The following is an 18,405-nucleotide window of genomic DNA, read 5'->3' as shown; positions in this document are numbered from 1 at the left end:
AAACAGTGTTTTCACTGATTTGGGTTTAAGGTCAAAGATAATATCCCATTCAGCTTGCAGGCTTACTGAAACGTCTAGCTTCATTTCATGACCTTGAAGACAAAGTTTAGAGAGACAAATGTCTAAGAATTTAAAACAAAGTGAGGAAGAAGAGCTGGGGAAGACAACGAATGCTACAAGCTCTTCGGCTATGGCCACAAACACCAAAATGTGCCAGGAATCTGTAGTAAAATAAATAGCGCCTACTGCAGACCCTGGGATATGGATTCAGGGTTCAGTGCTTCCCAGCAGCAATAGGAAGAGAAATAAAAAGCAAACTCTACACAGCTTACAATACCTGGATACTAAGAAGGGACCTAATGTTCTTGCGTGCATTCACACATATATGGAAAAGATTATCAAAGAATCAGAAAAGGATGTTCTGTCTTCTAAATCTATGGCTTCTGTTTTCTTTTAGACCCTACTGTCCAGTCATGCCTGATATACGCTGAGATACAGAAGTGTTTCCTCTGTGGAGGAACAACTTGAAATCCTTCGATATTACCATAATAAAGACTACCTACGGTGACCTTCCCAGCCCAGGAAATGTGACCAGACAGCCTTCATTCAAGACCGGTATTCTTACATTACATAAAGCAATCAGCATCTTCCCAGGAAAATGTAAGGCTTGAAATTAAATTAAATTAGCTGAATTGTAAAACCTCTGAAATTTAGCTCTCTGGCTCCCTAAGTAGCTTTATCTGTTTTGGTGGGCCAAGAGAAATAAATAATCTTCATGTTCAGAACCCTGATCTATTTTGGATGCCAACTAATACATCTTTTATTTTAGCCTCTCAGCTGCTATGGAGGAAAAAGAACTCTGTCAGAGTGACAAGCAAAAAAAATTGAAGTACATTTCTTTTCTCTCTAGAGACACTAAAGTTAATGAAATAAAACATGTAGCCCTTTAAAATGCTGCAGCCATGAGGCCCCAAGTCTTGAAAGCTCCTCTCGTTTTGCCGCTGTGGGACCATAACAATTTAGCAGCAGCAGCAAGCCCTTGAACCAAGATGCACAGAAGGAAGGATTCCTTGCTGGACTTCACAAAAACAACCCAAGAGACCCATCAACTCCGGTGTCCCCAAGTGAACTGGTAGTAGGACTGTAATAAGAGACACAAACTTGGCCAAATGACTAACCAAGCCAGATAGTAAAGGGCATCTGTAAGGGATGTTACTATCCCTGCCTTCTGCTATGGGTACACAGGATTCCAGGACACATGAAAAATGTAAAACCACCTTCCTCCAAAACTTCTACATCATCACTCCATTTTCAGCATTGGAAAACCATACATAACATGGTTTTTTCTTTAGATTCCAGTGCTTACTTACTCTCCAAGGATGCCTTATATGGCAGAAAGTCAAACTGTAATTTTTTTTTAATTTCACTATACTTTCCTTTTGATTGGCTCGCATAAGTGATATATAATAAATATCCATTTTTAGCCGTATCTAAAAGAGAGCTATATAAATATGTGTAACATGGAAGTCTATTTAGCAAGGATGTATCTTTTCTTAGTGGCAGATAAAACAACTGTGCGTTTTACAATCGATGACATCTTAAATTCCATGTAATAAGGCAGAGTTAACCTACATTGACACCTCTTCTACCAAATACCATGTTTTTGTGTGATGTGGTCACATTACAGCATCACCCATTTTGTGTTTCTTAATGTATCTTCAGGTTCATTTGCTATAATTTTATGTTAGAATATCCTCTAAGGCTGTGTGTTGTTTTTGTTTTGTTTTTGTTTCTGTTTTTTAAGGAAAAGGACCTGCTTCAGACAGAGGGCTGTGAAGTAAAACCCAAATTAGGGACAGTCCCTACATCAGAGATCTATATTATGTAAGAGAAGGTTTTTTTCAAATTACTACACATAGCCCAAGTCTCTATAGCACCAAAAAAACAACAACAACAAAAAAAACCCACTGAATTCTTCATAATCCCAAGTAAAGTAAATCCTTGCAATTAACGTAAACTGTGTATGTACGGGAGGGGGGGGGGAGGGGGAGGGAGCGGTTGTTTCCCGTGGTGTAGTTCCTTAATGATGCTTAATCCTCAACACCTGAGAAATAGGTACGCTGTGAAAACTCAAAACCAAGAAGAGAAAGAGACTAGACTCTGGCGTCCTGCCTTCTCTGATCGTCCCAAGGACTTACTACAACACTGTGTCAAGCCTCTCAGTTCTCAACAGACCTTGAGACACAGGGTGCAGTAACCTACCCTGAAGCTTGATAACTATTCATTCTGCCACCCTGAGTACCTCCCCGTATTTTAACTTGGATAATAAAAAATCCTCAGAACCCTGGTTTCAGATCTCATGCAGCCAGAATGAAGCCATACAGACAGGGTTTGGTACAAAGATAAGAAAGGCAAGGGAAGGAGACTGAGGGCACTGTAGTCAATTAATCTGCAGTTGATAAGGAAAGGGCCCCGCGCTTCCAGAACCATTTCGTTAATTGTCCTTCAGGATTAGGACAAGTATGACTACCCACAACTGTGTTCCAATAACCTGCCTTAGCTGTAGCCAGAATCCAGAGTGTTCTCGAAAAGCACTCACTCAGCAGCTCCCTTGGCTAGTCCAGACTGGCAATCTCGAGCCACTGCGGCGGCCCAGCGGTGCCAACAGCGCCCAAGCAGTTGCCTTCCTCTCTGCTGCTTAACTTAAGAATGAACAGTCCTGGGAAGAATGAGGATCTTACTCCGGAAGGACGGAAGGGCCGGAGTTTGACGTGTAGAGCATGAGACAAACCCCTCACTCTTCCTTCTTTCTCTCTCATCTCCGATTTCTGGGGTACGGGGAGGGGACACCAGGTCAATAATGGAGACACGCTCGGACCTAGGCTCGTGGTCGCTGGGATACATTACTGAGGAGAAGGGGTGAGGACAACACGGGCTTCGGAGATGCAAAATGCTGATAGACAACAATGCACAGAAGTTAACAAGAGCAGGCGGGGGTCGGGGGCGATGTAAGGAAGTCGTCATCGTCGCCGCGCAGCCTCCCCCACCCCACAACAGACCTCTGAGGTCCCCTCCGAGACCCGGCCTCTACACTAAGGGCGACATTCCTCCCTGCTTGGAGAACCAGGCCGTGCCTCAGCTCTCCAGCCAGGCGGAAGCAGGAGGGGAGGGGAGGGCCGACCTCCGGGAGCGCCCCTTCAGGGGGTCCATCCGGACTTATCTCAGATGGGGGGGGGGACGCGGAGGGCGGGGCGTCGCCTCAACACGGGCTGCATCACGGAAGGGACGGGTTTCCCGGGGCCACGGAGCTGAAGCTCGCCCCTTCCACTACCCTGCTACTCGGTTACCTCTTTGCTTCCTCGTCGTCGAGCAGCTCTGGCTCGGTCGCCGCCATTACCACATCGCACTCCGCGGCAGCCGCCATCTTACCGCCGGGACCAAAGAGGCGGGTGGGAGGCAGGCGGTGAAGAGCACTTCCGGCTGGAGCATCGAGCAGCTCGGCGGCGTTGCGCCCAGAGGGGCTCCCTCGGGCCCGTCTACCATCGAGAGGCTCCGCTTGGGGCCAGAGAGGCCTCCCGCCTCCGGAGGTCCACGGTGGTCTCCGTGCCGGGCCGGTGGCCCAGGGACGGTTCCTGTGCGTAGGAGGCGCCACTTTACCCGTGCGTCGGAAGTGAGGGGTACAAGAGGGTGATGCCTCTCTAGGCCTGAGCTCTTCTCAGTATTCTGAGAGCCTCGTTGCCATAGCAACTTCCAATCCTAGAGAGTCTCCAGTAAGGTTCAGGAGAGTCTGGGTTGGGTTGGGGACTCGGTGACCCAGGACTCTGGAGGGAAAGAGCCCCCACTACTACCTTCCTGACCTTGGAGTGTGTTCACAGCTTCCTACCGGGAAAGGCAAGAAGAGACACTTTGAGCCCAGTTCCCCTAGCTTTCATCGGCCCTTGGAAGCCCTGCCCAACCAAGCCAGGGGAACGCAGGGCGTCTTCACCCCGCGCCTTTCATCCCCACTGGATCTCCAAGCAATAACTGGTTCATCACCCTAATGACGCTGACCCTTTAATGAGGCTGCTTTCATGTCAGCTGCCTGGGAGTGCCATCTCAGCATTAAGCCTAGGAAGGGTGGCACGGCGCCCCAGACCCTGCCCTGGAGTTTATAAGGCAGCTCTCAGGGTGAGGTCCCTGCTCCATAGTGTCCCCAGTACTCATCCTTTATGGAAACACCCTGCTCAGCACGCTTGTTTTGCCGAATGCAGTCTGGACTGGGAACTCGAACCAATAGTATTCGTGGGTTTGAATAAAACCGGGGTTTTCTGAGGTTAAATTAAATTGGAGGAGTTTGAGGTTAAAACTTTTTAATTGAGAACTAAAGAAGGGGACAAGTGAATTTGGAAAGGATCTACTCCTTTCCTCCAGTAAAATAGTGTCATCCTCAGTAGGCTTCTTGAAAGGCCTCTGCCTATGGCAGTGCTAAGGGAGCAGAAACCACACCCACCACTGGCTAGAGAAGGTTGGGAGAGGCTCAGTGGGTGGGAAGAGAAGTCATTCAGCCAGCCAATCATTCACTAGTCTCTCCAAATGGCCTACTTGGGGAGTGTGCTAGATTGGGCGGATACTCACAGACCACCTGCCCTGCCTGCCAATGGGTCACAATCTATGGTCTAATGCAGGAAGCCAACCTGTCTGTGGACCACCTTCCCACTGTGTGTTCTTTGCATCTAAGCCAATTCATTTGCTCCCATAGCTTTCATTTGAGCTGTAGATGACCCTCAACTTTGTCGATATTTCCAACCTAGACCTCTCACTTGTGAGTTCTAGATCTCTATATCCAATTATCTACTGGATGTCTTGTATGTTTCACAAATCCTGGAGACATTTATATTTAAGTCAAATTTGTCATTCTCTCATTCAACAACAACAACAACAACAAATGCTTTACTTATTTCTCTTTTCCTGAATTCCTTATCTTGTCAAGTGGGTTCACCAATTGGCCACCGAATTAGAAAGATAGGAGACATCATGAACACCCCTTTCTCACTCCTGACTCCCAATTTATCACCAAATCTTGTTGATTTTCCTACCAAATGTCTTCCAAATCTATCTGTCTCCATTCCATACCAAATCAGGCTCTCCTCATTTTTATTTTTAAAACTTGGAATACTACCATAGTCTCCTAACTGGCCCGTTGTCTCAACTCCATTCTTTACTCTTCTGCCAATGACCTTCCTAAAAGCAAAAATGATCATGTCACTTCACTGGCATAAAACCTATCAATGGCTTTCCACTGCTGTTAGGATACAGTTTGAACTCTTTGACCTACCACACAAGGTCTTCGATTATTTGCCTCCTTTCCACCAACAATATGGAACCAAAACACTTGTAGTTCCAGAAAAATGTCATGACTTTTGCCATGTTTCCTCCACTCTTTCCTCCCAGACCCTTCAAATCTCAAAACAGACATAACCTCCTCCAGGAAGTTTTCTGTGATGCCCACTGTCCCTGAAGTCCAATGTTTTTTGCTATGCTCCCATAGCACCTCAAAAATAGTTTTTACCATGCTGCCCTGTAGATATCTAGCTCCTCTAGACGGTGACGTTCTCATGAGCAGCAGCTACCTTGTCTAATTACATTTTTTCTCAGCATGTGGTTTTATACCTGGCACAGAGTAGCTGCTCAGAAGACATCTGACTAATAAACGATTGAATAAATGAAGCGTTACTGCACTATGGTAGCCTTTAGAGAAAGAACATTTGGGCATTAGAGACACCAGCCCCCCCTGTGTCCAAGTTGCCTAGAACCTTGTGCTCACGTGTGCAGCCAGCCCTGGTGCCGGCTTTCTCCCCGTCATTCTCCCTTCCTGCCTCTGGGGGCGCTGTGTGCCCGGCTCCTGCAAGCTGCAGCCGGAATTGGTCCTGAAGGACGGAAGCTGGGGGGCGGGGCCAGACGGAGCCTGGAACGACCCGGGAGGAAAAGCGGAGTGCTTGTGGCTGTGCTGCCCCTCCCCTAGTCCCGGCGCGCCTGGAGGGGCCCAGCCGGGGTGCTGCGAGGGCTCCGGGAGGTACGGAGGTGGCAGGCCAGGGTCGGTCACCGCATCCGGGCCGCTTTAGGTGGCGAGTCTCTGCCTCCGATTCCCTCTAGGGGCCCCCTCGGGGGTAAATCGGTGGCGGAAGCCCCTCTAGCAGTCTCACTTGGGGTATCCTTTCATTGTGGGGCCCACTATTTGGGCCCCGAGCGGGGAGGGGGTCTGTATCGGGAGTTTACTCGAGAGGTCTCTGTTTAAGACACCTCTTGGGAGTGCCCTCTGTATCTGCTCTCTGAGGCAATCCTTGTCTGGGGTTTCTTCTGGGAAGCTTGTGTTTGGAATGCCTTCGACGAGATCTCTGTCCGGGAGGTTTCTGTGTCTGAGCCTCATTTTGACTTATGAGTTCAAGGGCATCACAGATTTTCTCCTTTTCCCCTTAGATTCTTTCACTCTTTCTTGTGTGATGTTCTTCATCTTAGCCATGGACTTGACTGGGAATTAGAGGGAATTAATTGTCCAGATAAATCATACAGGAAAGCAAAATCCCATTCTCATTAGCTCGCTCTCCAGACGAAGAGCGGCTTAAGACCAATCCACACAATATAGCATTCTTGTTTATTTCTCCATGGAGGCATGGCTCAAGACAGGAAGCTGAGTGGAGCTCCCTCCAGCTACTGGTCTTCCACATCCTGTGCACAGAAAGGAACCCGGCCAGTGGTTCCTTTAAACCAAAGACTCTCTTCCCCCTTTACGGCAACAATTACTGAAAACCTCTGAGCCAGTTACTGATCAGGTGCTTGGAATGACAAAGATGAGTAAAGTACAGCCCACTGTCCAGTAGCGGCCAGAGACACATCACTCCAATACACCCTGACCACAGTAGGGGACAGACAGTGCTGAATCCCTGAAGTTCTGACGTTCAGAACCTGACTCTCAGTTATAGGAGATCTGCCCTCTGTTTTCATCCCACCTCACCCAGTGTGCTTCTCTTCTTCAAGGCAGAAGGCTAAGCATGGGGAAGAGCTGCAAGGTGGTCGTGTGTGGTCAAGCATCTGTGGGCAAAACTTCAATCCTGGAGCAGCTTCTATATGGGAACCATGTAGTAGGTGAGTGTTGTTGGGGGTAGGGACATGGTGGAAGAATAAGTAGGATGTGATCATAACATGAAAAGGCTAAAAGCTGCTGCTGATGGTTATTGTACCCCCAAAGAGTGAAATCTACATAACGACCTTAACCCCAGCATATTGAAATCTGGAAAGAGGAAACCCAATATTTGAGATAGCAAGGAAAAGCTCTCAGGTCACGCTTTTGCTTAGTATGGCGTTAGCATGAGATCCATGCTGTTCCCCAAGTCATCCAGTCTTGCCTGTCAGTCCCTGGCCCTCTGTCCCCAGCCCCACATTCCTTTCTTTCCCTGGCTGATTGGCCTGTTAGGATATACTCAGTCACCCACGTTTCCCATCTTCCTTCTTTCTACAAACAAGTTTTTTCCTCATTTTGCCCCAGGTTCTGAGATGATTGAGACACAGGAAGACATCTACGTGGGCTCCATTGAGACCGACCGGGGGGTGCGGGAGCAGGTGCGTTTCTACGACACCCGGGGGCTCCGGGATGGGGCCGAGCTACCCCGGCACTGCTTCTCCTGCACTGACGGCTATGTCCTGGTCTACAGCACGGATAGCCGAGAGTCCTTTCAGCGTGTAGAGCTGCTCAAGAAGGAGATCGACAAATCCAAGGACAAGAAGGAGGTGTGTGTGGGGATCCCTTCTCTACCTTTCCAGCCTCATTCCAGCTTCTGGGGCTCTGAAAGACATATCCACAGGTGGGGTTAGGAGAAAGAGTGGGCCCTGGGCTGGCTCTGGGGAGCCTGGCATGGCTGTTTTTCATTCCTATCCCAGGAGGTAGGGTAGGAGCTAGAGGCGGGATGGAGGCCACTGGAGGGTGTCTTCACCCCTACACGTGGCTGTATGTTGAGGCAGCTCAACCAAAGAGGCTTTCCTTTAGTTTTAGAGGTTTCTGACCTAACTTTGGGAGCCCCCACTAATCTTTCTTTGTGATGGTTCTTTGCTCTTATCCTTCTGTTCCCAAATCCCTCTTTAAGCTGCAGGTGTTTGGGGAATGTTCCCTCACCAGTTGTTTAGCCAGAAACAGACTGATTGCTCGTAATGAGCAGGCACGGGTGACACAGGGCTTATGAGAGAACTCTTGGAGGGAGGGCCAGATGGAGGGTAGAACTTAAACAGAGGAAGGAGAATAAAAAGCAACCATCTCCCTCTCCCCAGTCATTGTTTCCTATATAAGAAGAGGCAAAACGTTAGCTATTGAGACTTTTTCTTCTGTTAGGACTTCTAGGTCGTTGCCAACCCTCACACCCAACTCTGAGGCCCATGGTACAAACTCAGGCCTCTACTCTGTCCCTCTTCCCCAGGTCACCATCGTGGTCCTTGGCAACAAGTGTGACCTACAGGAGCAGCGGCGTGTAGACCCAGACGTGGCTCAGCACTGGGCCAAGTCCGAGAAGGTGAAGCTGTGGGAGGTATCTGTGGCTGACCGCCGCTCTCTGCTGGAGCCCTTCGTCTACCTGGCCAGCAAGATGACCCAGCCCCAGAGCAAGTCTGCTTTCCCTCTCAGCCGCAAGAACAAGGGCAGCGGCTCCTTGGATGGCTGAAGACCTGTCATCCTTCCTCCACCTTCCCAGCCTCCTTCCAGCTTCTGGGGCTCTGGGAGATATATCCAGGGGTGGGGTTAGACAAGCTGTCCTTCCCAGGCCAGGCAGCTGGGCTGTCCCAGGCTCAGGTCACTTTTGCTCCCTCCCAGCCTTGGGAAGTGGAGATAATCTAGGTTAGTGCCCCCCAAAGCCTCCCTCCCCACCAGCTCTCATCATACCTGCCCTCCATGACCTGGGGCAGTTGTGGTCAATGTCCCCTTCCACCTGCCCTGGACGGGAAGCTGAGCTGCCATGCACAAGTGCCCAGTCTAGGCTCTGGTTCCTGTCACAGGGGTCCCCCACCTGTGAGCTTTCTGCCAGTGACAGACACACACACACACACACACACACACACACACACTCATACTCATGGCACCAGACTGGACTCCAGAGGAAGGGCGTCCAGGTATTATGTATGTGCGTGTAGACGTGTGCACAAGTGCATGTGTGTGCATGCTGGTGTCCAACTCTGACCCCCTCACCTTTCTCCTGTCCTCTCCTTGGCTGGAAGAAGCCAGCCTCCTGGGAAGTGTAATTTTCTGCTTTAACTCCCCCCCCCCCCCCCCCCGCAATTGTTTTGCTTCTTCTTCCTGCTCAGGGAGCACATGGCCCTTATTGGCTGAGGTGGAAAGGAAGGATGGCTGGGCTTCACCAGCTGGCTTTGGGACCCTGCAAGTCCTTTCCTCTCTCTGGGTTTCAGTTTTCTCATCTGTAAGGTGACGGGAGTTGCTTAGATGATCTTCTGGATCCTCTCCAGCCCTCTTATTTTATAATACCTGTGGCTTGGGGCTGGCTCTTACTGTACCCTTTGCTTCTCCCTCTTCAAGGTGCTATGCCTACTGGCCCTGGAGGCTGAGACACTGCTCTCCCCCAACCACCAGGGGGCAGGCGTGCACTGCCTCTAGCTGCCAGAGCGGCCGCCCGCCCAGTGCCCGATCAGCCCACCTCACACCCGGTGGGGCCTGGCCTTCACCCCTTCCTGTGGTTGTTTTCAGCTGATAGCTGGACTCCTATTTATAAATTACCTGTGTTTATATGCCTGCTGCCATGGTGAAGGCTGGACAAGGTGCTCCTCTAGCCCTTCCTTACCTCAGATGCCTGAATAGAACAAGGCAAACCAGTAGCAGCTTCTCAGGAGCTGACAGATCTGTCGGGGCTCAGAAGGGTGGTTACACTTTCAACATGCTATCAAGTGAGCTTGTAACCCACGACTTCCTGTGTCCACTTCATGCTTCTAATGTGCACACCCAGCAGAGATGAGACACCAGAGCCAGGTGACCTCTAGTCCACACCCCTTCTCCCCGGGATGGGAGAGGTGAATAGGGCAGGGCTGGGTGAGTCGAATTAGGGCATCTACAGGCTCGGGCTTGAATTCATTTATTGATGCATTGGACACAATAAAACCACAACTGTTATCAAAAGGTTCCCCTCCCCTCCCCCCTTCTTGTCCTCCCATTGGAAATATCTAAAAAAGGAAAAGATACAGGTGGATACTGGCAAAGTCCCATATTGTGGGGTGACAGAGCAGTGCTGGGGGGTGGGATGGAGGCTGTGACATTAACAGCATGAAAATGGGTCTTGAGTGTGTCAGCCTGGATCCCAACACTCAGCTTCACAGTGAGGGGGCAGGATTCTGCTTGGGAGGAGGGGAAGCTGGATTTAGTGCTGGGGACCGGTTTGGGGTGAGGAGCCTGAGGGGAAAACTCTTTTGGGAGCCCTGGGGGAGAGGGGGCTGGTGTTAGCTGGGTCCATAGTCTGGAGAGATCCAATGCCCACCACCACCCTCCACCCCCAGCTGGGGTTCAGGAGAAATCAATGAAAGGCTGAGGAGAGAGCTTGTGTGGGATTGATGACCTCTGTTAAAACTGGGCCCAGCCAGAAAATCACCCTCCTCTACCCCTCTCCCAGCCCTGTCTGATCACAGCAGAGGAACCCCAAAATCTCTCAGCCCCAGCCCCACCCTGGCTTTGCTCCCTGCCCCCCCCTTTCTCCTCCACAGTCGTCTTCCACTCCCCCAGGGTCACCTTGTCCAGATAGCCTTGAACCCTGTCCAGCTTGAGACCCCATCTGCCACCTCCAGTGATTCTCCAGAGAGTCCAGTGAATGGAGAGGGCCTCTTCTCTAGACTTCTTGCCAGGCTCAAAGTTAAGATTCCTAGGACCTCTGACCATGGGGTTCTAGGTCTCAGGTGGGGGAAATGAGAGCACCATGGGGCTGGGGCTAGGATTTTGCATAGATCTTTGGGATTTCTCAGTTTGCTCCCTGTAAATCAGGCTGGGCAATGCAGGGGAGCCCAGTGCCAGCCTGAGGAGGCTGGGGAGAGGAGGGTTGGAAGGTCCTGGGCCAGGAGGGTTGTAGTTGAATCCGCAGTCCAGACTGGGCAAAGGGCAGCTGCCCTTAAAACTAGCCCAGCTCTTCCTAGATTGGGCAGGAAGCTTTGGCTGTAAATGGCAGTCTCCTAGGGGATGGAGGAAACTGAGGCATCTCGGGAAGAGGAGGCAAGGACAGCGACTGCTGGGTGCCAAGCACCGGCCTCCCCAGGAAGCCTAGTAGGGGGCAAAAACGATGGGCCCTGTGGCAGGGCGGACGGCTCCTGCTGGGGTGCGAAACAGAGCCGGGCCCAGGATGGGAGCTGGGAAGAGGGTGGTGGCTGCTGTGGGGGCAGGCCTGAGGGCCAGGGGCCCTGGCAGCGCACAGATGGCTGCGGCAGCGGCGGGGATCGGGCTGGGCAGGAAGCGGGCTGCAAGTGTCTTGGTGAGTTGCTTCTGCAAGGCTAGCTTCGACTGCAGAGGAGAGAGAGAATGGACACAGTCTGACCCAGGAAAATCCCAGCCCTCCCGGGGCCCCATCCTTGGGCGTTCTGTTGCAGGAAAGACGTGCCTTTTAGGGTTCCAAACCTAAACCCTTCCCACCCCCAAAACATCATTCCAAAGGGCTTTCTCCAGCACCTGTCTTCCTGCCCAGAGGAAGGAGGCTATGGGGGGTGGGGGCAGAGATGGTCTCTAGGAGATGCACGCCCACTCCTCGCTCTTGACCCAGAGATTACTATCCTCGGCCCACCTCCCCGGAAATTCCACTGGGCAGATCCCAAGATGGTCCAAAACCCCAGCCCGACTCTCTGCCCAGGCAGCCTTAAAGGGGGGGTGGCTTCCTTCCTGCCCCACCCCACCAGTCCCCCCCAGCTTGCCCTTCTGGCCCATCCTCTCCCCTCTTGACCCAGGGCCCAGCCCTGTCGCCGGGAGACAGATACCTTGAGGATACTCACAGCCAGCGCTGCATGTTTCTGCAGCTTGCTGTGCTGGCTGGAGGGCTTGGGGGGCTTCCCAGCCAGGCGGTCTTTGTGCCTCCTGCTGCTCAGGTGCTAATGGACAGACAGACAAACTGGCAACAGGATAAGGAAGCCCAAGGACCCCTAGATGACTATCATCCTCCACTAGCTAACCCTTCCTCACCCATGAGTCACACGTCGGATGCACACCTACTGGGTATCACCATGGGAAGGGGAGGTGAGACCCAGCCTTGGCCCCTCCAGGAGCCCACTGCCCCTCCAGCCTCCCTCTTTTTCCTCCCTGGCTCCCTCCTGTCACCTGGGACCGGTCCCACCCCTCAGCCCTGCTCTGGTTTCTCCCACCTGCTTGAGTTGGGTCTCTGAATTGACCTGGAGCTGACACAGGGCACAGTGAAAGGGGGGGCTGGGCCCCTGTCGGCCGCCCTGGCCCCCTGCCACTCTCTTGGCCTTGTGTCCACCTCCCCGGGGCACAGGGCGGCCCCGGCCCCTTCGAGGAGCACCTCGCTGACCTTCCACCATCCACCGGTGCTTGGCTCCTGAGAGAGAAGGAACAACAGCCCCAGCCTGTCAGCACCCAAGAAGGGCTCCAGGGCAGGGGAGATGCCTCTGAACCAGGTCAGGCTGGCTGCCCCCTTAAGCCGCCTGCACACGCTCTCCCCTCCAGCCGCCTGAGCGTTCTCTTCCCCACTCCGCCGGGGCCTCCCAGCTTCTCTTGTCCCCCCCACCCCCAGCCTCCCCAGAACGCCTCCCTGCAGGGGAGCCTTGTGGCTTCCCTTTGCTCCCATCTCAGTGCTTTCCTTCTGGGTCTAAGATAGATGGAGGAGGAGCTTCCTGCCTTCTCCCAGCGACCCTTCAGTTCCTGCTACCACAGACTTCTCTTTCCAATTCTCCCACCTCAAGCATTAGTGGGAGGACCCCAAATGACCACCCAATCACAGCTGAACACAACACCTCTGTCATGAAGCCCTTGGGCAAAGTGCCCAGAAACTCCAGCCTGCCTGCAGCTGTGGAGGGGGTCTCCCTGCCCCACTCCTCCCTGGACTGGGGTGGGGGGGGGGGCGGTGAGGGTGGTGGGAGAGGGAGAGGGGCACGGCACTGACCTGTGTTGTGAGCCTGAAGCTGGGAGGCGGAGTTCACTGTCACCTTGCACGTGGGGCAATAGAGGCGTCCCTTCTCGCTCCTGCCCTCCCCGTTCACACCGTTTCCCACAGCAGCCACTGCAGGCTCAGGCCCTGGTGCCTCTCTCCCAGGCTCTGGAGAGCAGGGTGGGCAGGAGGAAGAAGAGGAAGAGGAGGCAGCATCCAAGAGATCTGAGTGAGCCGGCTCCCTCGGCGTGGGGTCCAGAGTCAGCGGTGGCTGGAGTTGGGGGCCAGGGGGTGGGGCTGCAGGAACGGCTGGGGAGATGGAACGCATCGGGTTAGAATCATCTGGAGGCCATGATTTTAAGTAGTGACATATTGGGGGTGGCATGGCAGAGTGGAAGCATCCCTGGTGTCGGGATGACCAGCAGTGGGTTCCAGACTCCACTCTCCCACCAACTCACTGGGCAGATTTGGGCCTCTTTAGGCCTCAGCTTCCCCATCTGAAAATGTAGAGTTGGACAGAGTGGTCTCAGATAGCCCTCACAGCCCCGATACTTTACAGTTCTTTGCTAACTGTTAAATAAGCAGAAGTTGCCGATAAGATGTGCTGTTATATTCATATAGCACTATTCGTAATAGCATAAAACTGGAAACTGTCCAAAAATCCATCAACAGGAGAATAGATTTAAACAAAAAAAGAGAGGGGAACCTGGCTGGCTCAGTCAGTAGAGCAGGCGACTCTTGATCTCGGGGTTGTGAGTTCAAGTCCCATGCTGGGTATGGAGATTACTTTAAAAACAAAAATATAGGGGCGCCTGGATGGCGCAGTCGGTTAAGCGTCCGACTTCAGCCAGGTCACGATCTCACGGTCCGTGAGTTCGAGCCCCGCGTCAGGCTCTGGGCTGATGGCTCGGAGCCTGGAGCCTGTTTCCGATTCTGTGTCTCCCTCTCTCTCTGCCCCTCCCCGTTCATGCTCTGTCTCTCTCTGTCCCAAAAAAAAAATAAATAAAAAACGTTGAAAAAAAAATTAAAAAAAAAAAAAAAAAAAAAAACAAAAATATATAGTTTTAAATTTTCTTTAGGGGCGCCTGGGTGGCTCAGTCGGTTAAGCATCCGACTTCAGCTCAGGTCATGATCTCACGGTCCAGGAGTTCAAGCCCCGTGTCAGGCTCTGTGCTGACTGCTCGGAGCCTGGAGCCTGTTTCGGATTCTGTGTCTCCCTCTCTCTCTGACCTTCCCCCATTCATGCTCTGTCTCTCTCTGTCTCAAAAATAAATAAATGCTAAAAAAAAATTAAAAAAATAAAATAAAATTTCTTTAATGTTTATTTTTGAAAGAGAGAGAGAGACAGAGCATGAGTGGCGGGAGGGGTAGAGAGAGAGGGAGACACAGAGTCCGAAGCAGGCTCCAGGCTCTGAGCTGTCAGCACAAAGCCCAATGCAGGGCTCGAACCCATGAACCTTGAGATCGTGACCTGAGCCAAAGTCAGACGCTTAACTGACTGAGCCAGCCAGGCTCCCCTCAAAACAAAAAAACTTAAAAAAAAAAAAAAAAAAGACAGCGTTGTACGGTCATTAAATGGAGCACTACACAGCAATAAAAAGGACAAACCATAGCTGTATGCAACAACACGGAAGAGGCCAGGCACAAAAGTTCCATGCGATAGGATTCACCAAAACCAGGTGCAACGGATCGATGGCAAGAAAAGTCAGGATCACCTGGGGGAGGGTGGTTGAATTCAAGTGGTTGAATAGCATCACCCCAAAATTCACATCTGCATGAAACCCCAGAATGTGATCTTTGGAACCAGGGTCTGTGCAGATGTTAAGTAGTTGAGATCACAGTGGACTGGGGTGTGCCCCAATCCAATGACTGGTGTCCTTATAAAGAAGACCACATGGAGACACAGAGACACAGGGAGAACGTGATGTGAAGACACAGGCAGAGATTGGAGGGATGCATCTACAAGCCAAGGAACGCCACGGCTTGGCAGCAAGTGCCAGAAGCTAGAAGACAGGCATGGGACAGACTCTCCATCTGAGCCCCCATGAAGGAATCAACTCCATCAACACTTGGATTTCAAACTTCTGACTTGAGCCACTGAGTTTGCAGTCATTGATTATGGTAGCCTAGGAAGCTACTACAACAAGGTGGTAACCCGGAGGGGACCAAGGAGGGCTTCTGGGTGCTTGTTTCTTGATCTTGGTATATTCAGACTGGGAAAATTCCTCGAGCTCAACACTTGTGATGTGTGCCTTTTTCTGTATGTATGGAATACCCCAACACACGCAAAAATAATAACAATATGCAGAGGCGCCTGGGTGGCTCAGTCAGTTAAGTGTTCGACTTCGGCTCAGGCCATGATCTCACAGTTCGTGACTTCGAGCCCCACATCGGGCTCTGTGCTGACAGCTCAGAGCCTGAAGCCTGCTTCAGGTTCTGTGTCTCCTTCTCTTTCTGCCCCTCCCCCACTCAACTCTGTGTCTGTGTGTGTGTGTGTGTGTGTGTGCGCGCGCACGCACGTGTGTCTCAAAAAAATGAATAAACGTTTTAAAAGTAATAATAATGTGCAGAAATCTCCCAACCCCTCGCCAGAAACCAGATTTGATTGGGGAGAGGGGAGAAGAGTTCAGGACTGACCTTTGCTGTGCGGCTCTCCAGGGGATCCACTGGCTGGAGTCAGGGTGGGGGACACCAGCACCCCATCCCGGGCCAGGGTTTGTGGCCTCTGCTTGCTCTTGGCGGCTTCGACAGCCTTGAGTTTTCTGGCATGTTTGTGGCCTTTGTAATGTGCTTCAGCTTGGTTCTGGGGAGGGGAGGACTTGGGGTCACCATTTTTTGCTGAGTCCACATGCCCCATCCATGAGCTGGCGAGGGGCAGGGGGCAGGTCAGAGGGGACAGGGCTCTGGCCAGACAAGAGGTGAATCCTTGTCATCACAGCATTTGTGTGGCCTTGAGGTTTACAGAACTCATTCTCATACATGAGCCTCCAGGCAAGCAGCCTCTGGCTTCAAATTCTGTCTCAGCCACTTGATGAGCTGTGCATCCCTGGGCAAATCGCCTCACTTCTCTGAGCCTCATTTTGCTGACTTGTAAACTTTGTGATGACAATACTGACCTTGAAGGGTTGTGAGAATTAAAAAGAGAACAGGAATGACAGGGGCCTAGTACATACGGCACGTGCTCAACGATGTTAGTTACCAGGTTCATAAATGCACAAATGGAAAAAATAGAGCAGTCGTCATGCTTCGGGTATGTGCACCCCAGAACATTCATCTCTTTGTTCAGTTTTTCAGCAAATAGTTGTTGAGCATTCGCTCTTTGCCAGGCTCTGTGCCAGGAGCCCAGCATGGAGAAGACATGGTCCTTCCCTCAGAGCGAGGTCTTTCTGTCCATCTCTTATAAGGTTCATATAACCTGAAAGCCTGGAGGAAACCCCTGAATCTGGCCTGTTCGTGTCCTCCCCCCTTCACCTAGGGGTCCCTGCTTGTTGCTCCCAAGTATAGGAAAGACAGGCCCCCATGGCCCCTCCCTAGACCCTTTCACCAGAGCAGATCTCTCCAAGCCCCACAGTTGTCCAGATAGAAGGTAAATCTTCCCTGGGAGGCCAGAATGAGGCCTCTCTACTATCTAGGGGAGGCTGTGGTGGAAAGTATGTGGGCCTTGGGGTCAGCCAGGCCTGGGCTCAAATCTCAGCTCTGCTACTCACCAGCTGTGTGACCTCGGACAAGTCACTTAACGTCTCTGAGGCTCATTTTCCTCATCTGAAAAGTGGGGATGATAACAGGGCCTCTATCCATCTAACAAGGTGTCATGAGAACTAATTAAGATGATGGGCATGAAAACGTTCAACACGTTAACTGTCAGATGCTTTAAGAACTCAGCTCCAGACTAGGAGCTAATGGTGTCCCTTGGGACCCAGAGCAGGAAAGGTCAGTCTTCTCTCTTGCAGAAGGATCCAGGACACAGGAGAGAAGCGGGAGGGAAATGGAGTCCCAGGACCACTAGAGAGGGAGGGAAGAGGCAGAGGAATTTGGGGAGAGGAGAGGGTGGGATGGGTAAAGGACCAGGAGTGCCTTTTCTGCACCCAGGGACAGAAAATATGGACCCCAGTCCCTTTGCCGGCCTTATTCCTCCAGGAAAGACCCCGGAAGCCACTGTCCAGCCCCCTCCCTGCCCAGCCTCCTCCCCAATCTGTTTCCACTACTCCCTCTCACCGCTGAGTTGAACCTCAGGTGACAGATGTTACAGGAAATGAAGAGCTTCTTCTTCAGAGGGGAGGGGACCCCAAACGTGTGGCTGATGACAGCTTTCTGGATTGGGTCCATCTGTGAAGGGGGTGGGAGGGCACAATAACTCTGGGGTCAGCTTGGTGGGGGGAGGGGGCAGTGCAAAATGCCAAAAACTAGAGACTATTGGGGAGGGCAGGAATCAGGCCGTAGGAAGAACTTTCCCATCCTTGTGGATAGGAGACACACAAACAATCTCTTCCCCGGGTTTCTGCTTGGAGGCAGTGGGATGGCCAGGGTGGCCTCCATGATCGGGAGAAACAGAACCATGTCCTGGTGATCACCTTGGCATCTCTTGCAGCCCCTCTGGTCTCTGGTTTGTTGTTGTTGTTGTTTTCCTCATTCACAAGAATCACAACTATTGGGACAGAGTTAGAGGCAGGGAGAAGCAGGGAAGGGACAAAGGGTCTTCTGTTGGAAATCTTGTCCCACAACCCAGCTTTGCGCTGGGCCCATGGGCTGGGACAGAGAAGGCTGATCTCATCAGCTCTTCCACTGTCACAGGGCCTGAGAAGGGGAGTGAGAGCAGGGCTGGGGCAGGTGGGGGGCCGGGAAAGGACAGGCGGCAGCACATGGAGGCCAGAAGTTTCCCCGAGCAGCAGGATCATTTCTTTGGAACATTAATTTATGTGGTTTCTTTTTCCCTTTTCCTTATTTTAACTATTTTTTTTTTCTCTTCTATCAAACCAAGCCTTCCTGTTCCCTTTTCTCAGGGCCTGGCTTGTTGGACCAACAGCAGAAGTGGTCTCAGCTTGCTTATCAAGAGGAACTTTCTCAACCTTCCTGAGAGAAGAGAACAGAGGCTTTGAGAAAAAAAGCATGCCTTCAGAAACTTTCCTGGGAACAGAAAGAGGTTCTAACCCTCACCTAACAGCACCGAGGGCTGGGGGCAGGCAGAGGACAGGAGAATGGCCAGCAGGGCCCCCAGCGAGAAGGGCGACAGAAGCTTTACCCACTCCCAAGGGACTGTGTGCATGAACAGTGAGTGTGTCAGCAAGTGACAGAGGGGACTGAAGAACAG

General features: G+C 51.8%; 3 protein-coding genes and 1 long non-coding RNA gene across 13 annotated transcripts in view; 2 read left to right on the top strand and 2 right to left on the bottom strand.

Annotated features, from left to right (window-relative positions):
* The window catches only part of DNAJC7 (DnaJ heat shock protein family (Hsp40) member C7), a 29,108-nt gene extending 25,495 nt beyond the window's left edge, over positions 1 to 3,613 (bottom strand). The window contains exon 1 of one of the 2 annotated variants that reach the window (XM_058705447.1): positions 3,348 to 3,613. In XM_058705447.1, the coding sequence (XP_058561430.1) occupies positions 3,348 to 3,424 (77 nt within the window). In that variant the 5' untranslated portion in view covers positions 3,425 to 3,613. The remainder of the gene's footprint in view (positions 1 to 3,347) is intronic. The other variant, XM_058705448.1, reaches the window with a different exon arrangement.
* Positions 4 to 1,489, top strand: LOC131498318 (uncharacterized). Its single transcript, XR_009255376.1, has 2 exons — positions 4 to 660; positions 830 to 1,489. It is a non-coding gene; the product is annotated as an uncharacterized LOC131498318 (long non-coding RNA).
* A 2,307-nt stretch (positions 3,614 to 5,920) lies between the features above and the next one.
* On the top strand, positions 5,921 to 10,144 carry NKIRAS2 (NFKB inhibitor interacting Ras like 2). 2 transcript variants are annotated; one of them, XM_058702587.1, is made up of 4 exons: positions 5,921 to 6,052; positions 7,019 to 7,122; positions 7,523 to 7,764; positions 8,445 to 10,144. In XM_058702587.1, the coding sequence occupies exons 2-4, from the start codon at positions 7,029 to 7,031 to the stop codon at positions 8,682 to 8,684; spliced, it is 576 nt and encodes a 191-aa protein (XP_058558570.1). In that variant the 5' UTR covers positions 5,921 to 6,052; positions 7,019 to 7,028; the 3' UTR covers positions 8,685 to 10,144. The 2 variants fall into 2 exon arrangements, with proteins under 2 accessions (XP_058558570.1, XP_058558569.1); XM_058702586.1 differs by having other exon boundaries at positions 7,015 to 7,122.
* The window catches only part of LOC131496848 (uncharacterized protein C17orf113), a 51,238-nt gene continuing 42,917 nt past the window's right edge, over positions 10,085 to 18,405 (bottom strand). For 6 of the 8 annotated variants that reach the window (XM_058702581.1, XM_058702583.1, XM_058702582.1 and 3 more), the window contains 6 exons: positions 17,313 to 17,423; positions 15,735 to 15,900; positions 13,113 to 13,406; positions 12,355 to 12,548; positions 11,974 to 12,084; positions 10,085 to 11,506 (listed from right to left, as the gene is read on the bottom strand). In XM_058702581.1, coding sequence (XP_058558564.1) covers positions 11,270 to 11,506; positions 11,974 to 12,084; positions 12,355 to 12,548; positions 13,113 to 13,406; positions 15,735 to 15,900; positions 17,313 to 17,423 — 1,113 coding nt within the window. In that variant the 3' untranslated portion in view covers positions 10,085 to 11,269. The remainder of the gene's footprint in view (positions 11,507 to 11,973; positions 12,085 to 12,354; positions 12,549 to 13,112; positions 13,407 to 15,734; positions 15,901 to 17,312; positions 17,424 to 18,405) is intronic. The other 2 variants (XM_058702585.1, XM_058702579.1) reach the window with 1 other exon arrangement.

This window comes from Neofelis nebulosa, chromosome 16, assembly GCF_028018385.1.
Source record: "Neofelis nebulosa isolate mNeoNeb1 chromosome 16, mNeoNeb1.pri, whole genome shotgun sequence".
NCBI classification, from domain to species: domain Eukaryota; kingdom Metazoa; phylum Chordata; class Mammalia; order Carnivora; family Felidae; genus Neofelis; species Neofelis nebulosa.
Note: the sequence above shows the minus strand (reverse complement) of the source record. Positions and strands in the feature narration are given on the sequence as shown.

What these genes read in the sequence shown, in the direction of transcription:
- NKIRAS2 (XM_058702587.1), top strand. Translation starts at nt 7,029, where the DNA reads ATGGGGAAGAGCTGCAAGGTGGTCGTGTGTGGTCAAGCATCTGTGGGC. An exon ending in ATATGGGAACCATGTAGTAG is followed by an intron (nt 7,123 to 7,522) that starts GTGAGTGTTGTT and finishes ATTTTGCCCCAG; the next exon opens with GTTCTGAGATGATTGAGACA. An exon ending in AATCCAAGGACAAGAAGGAG is followed by an intron (nt 7,765 to 8,444) that starts GTGTGTGTGGGG and finishes CCTCTTCCCCAG; the next exon opens with GTCACCATCGTGGTCCTTGG.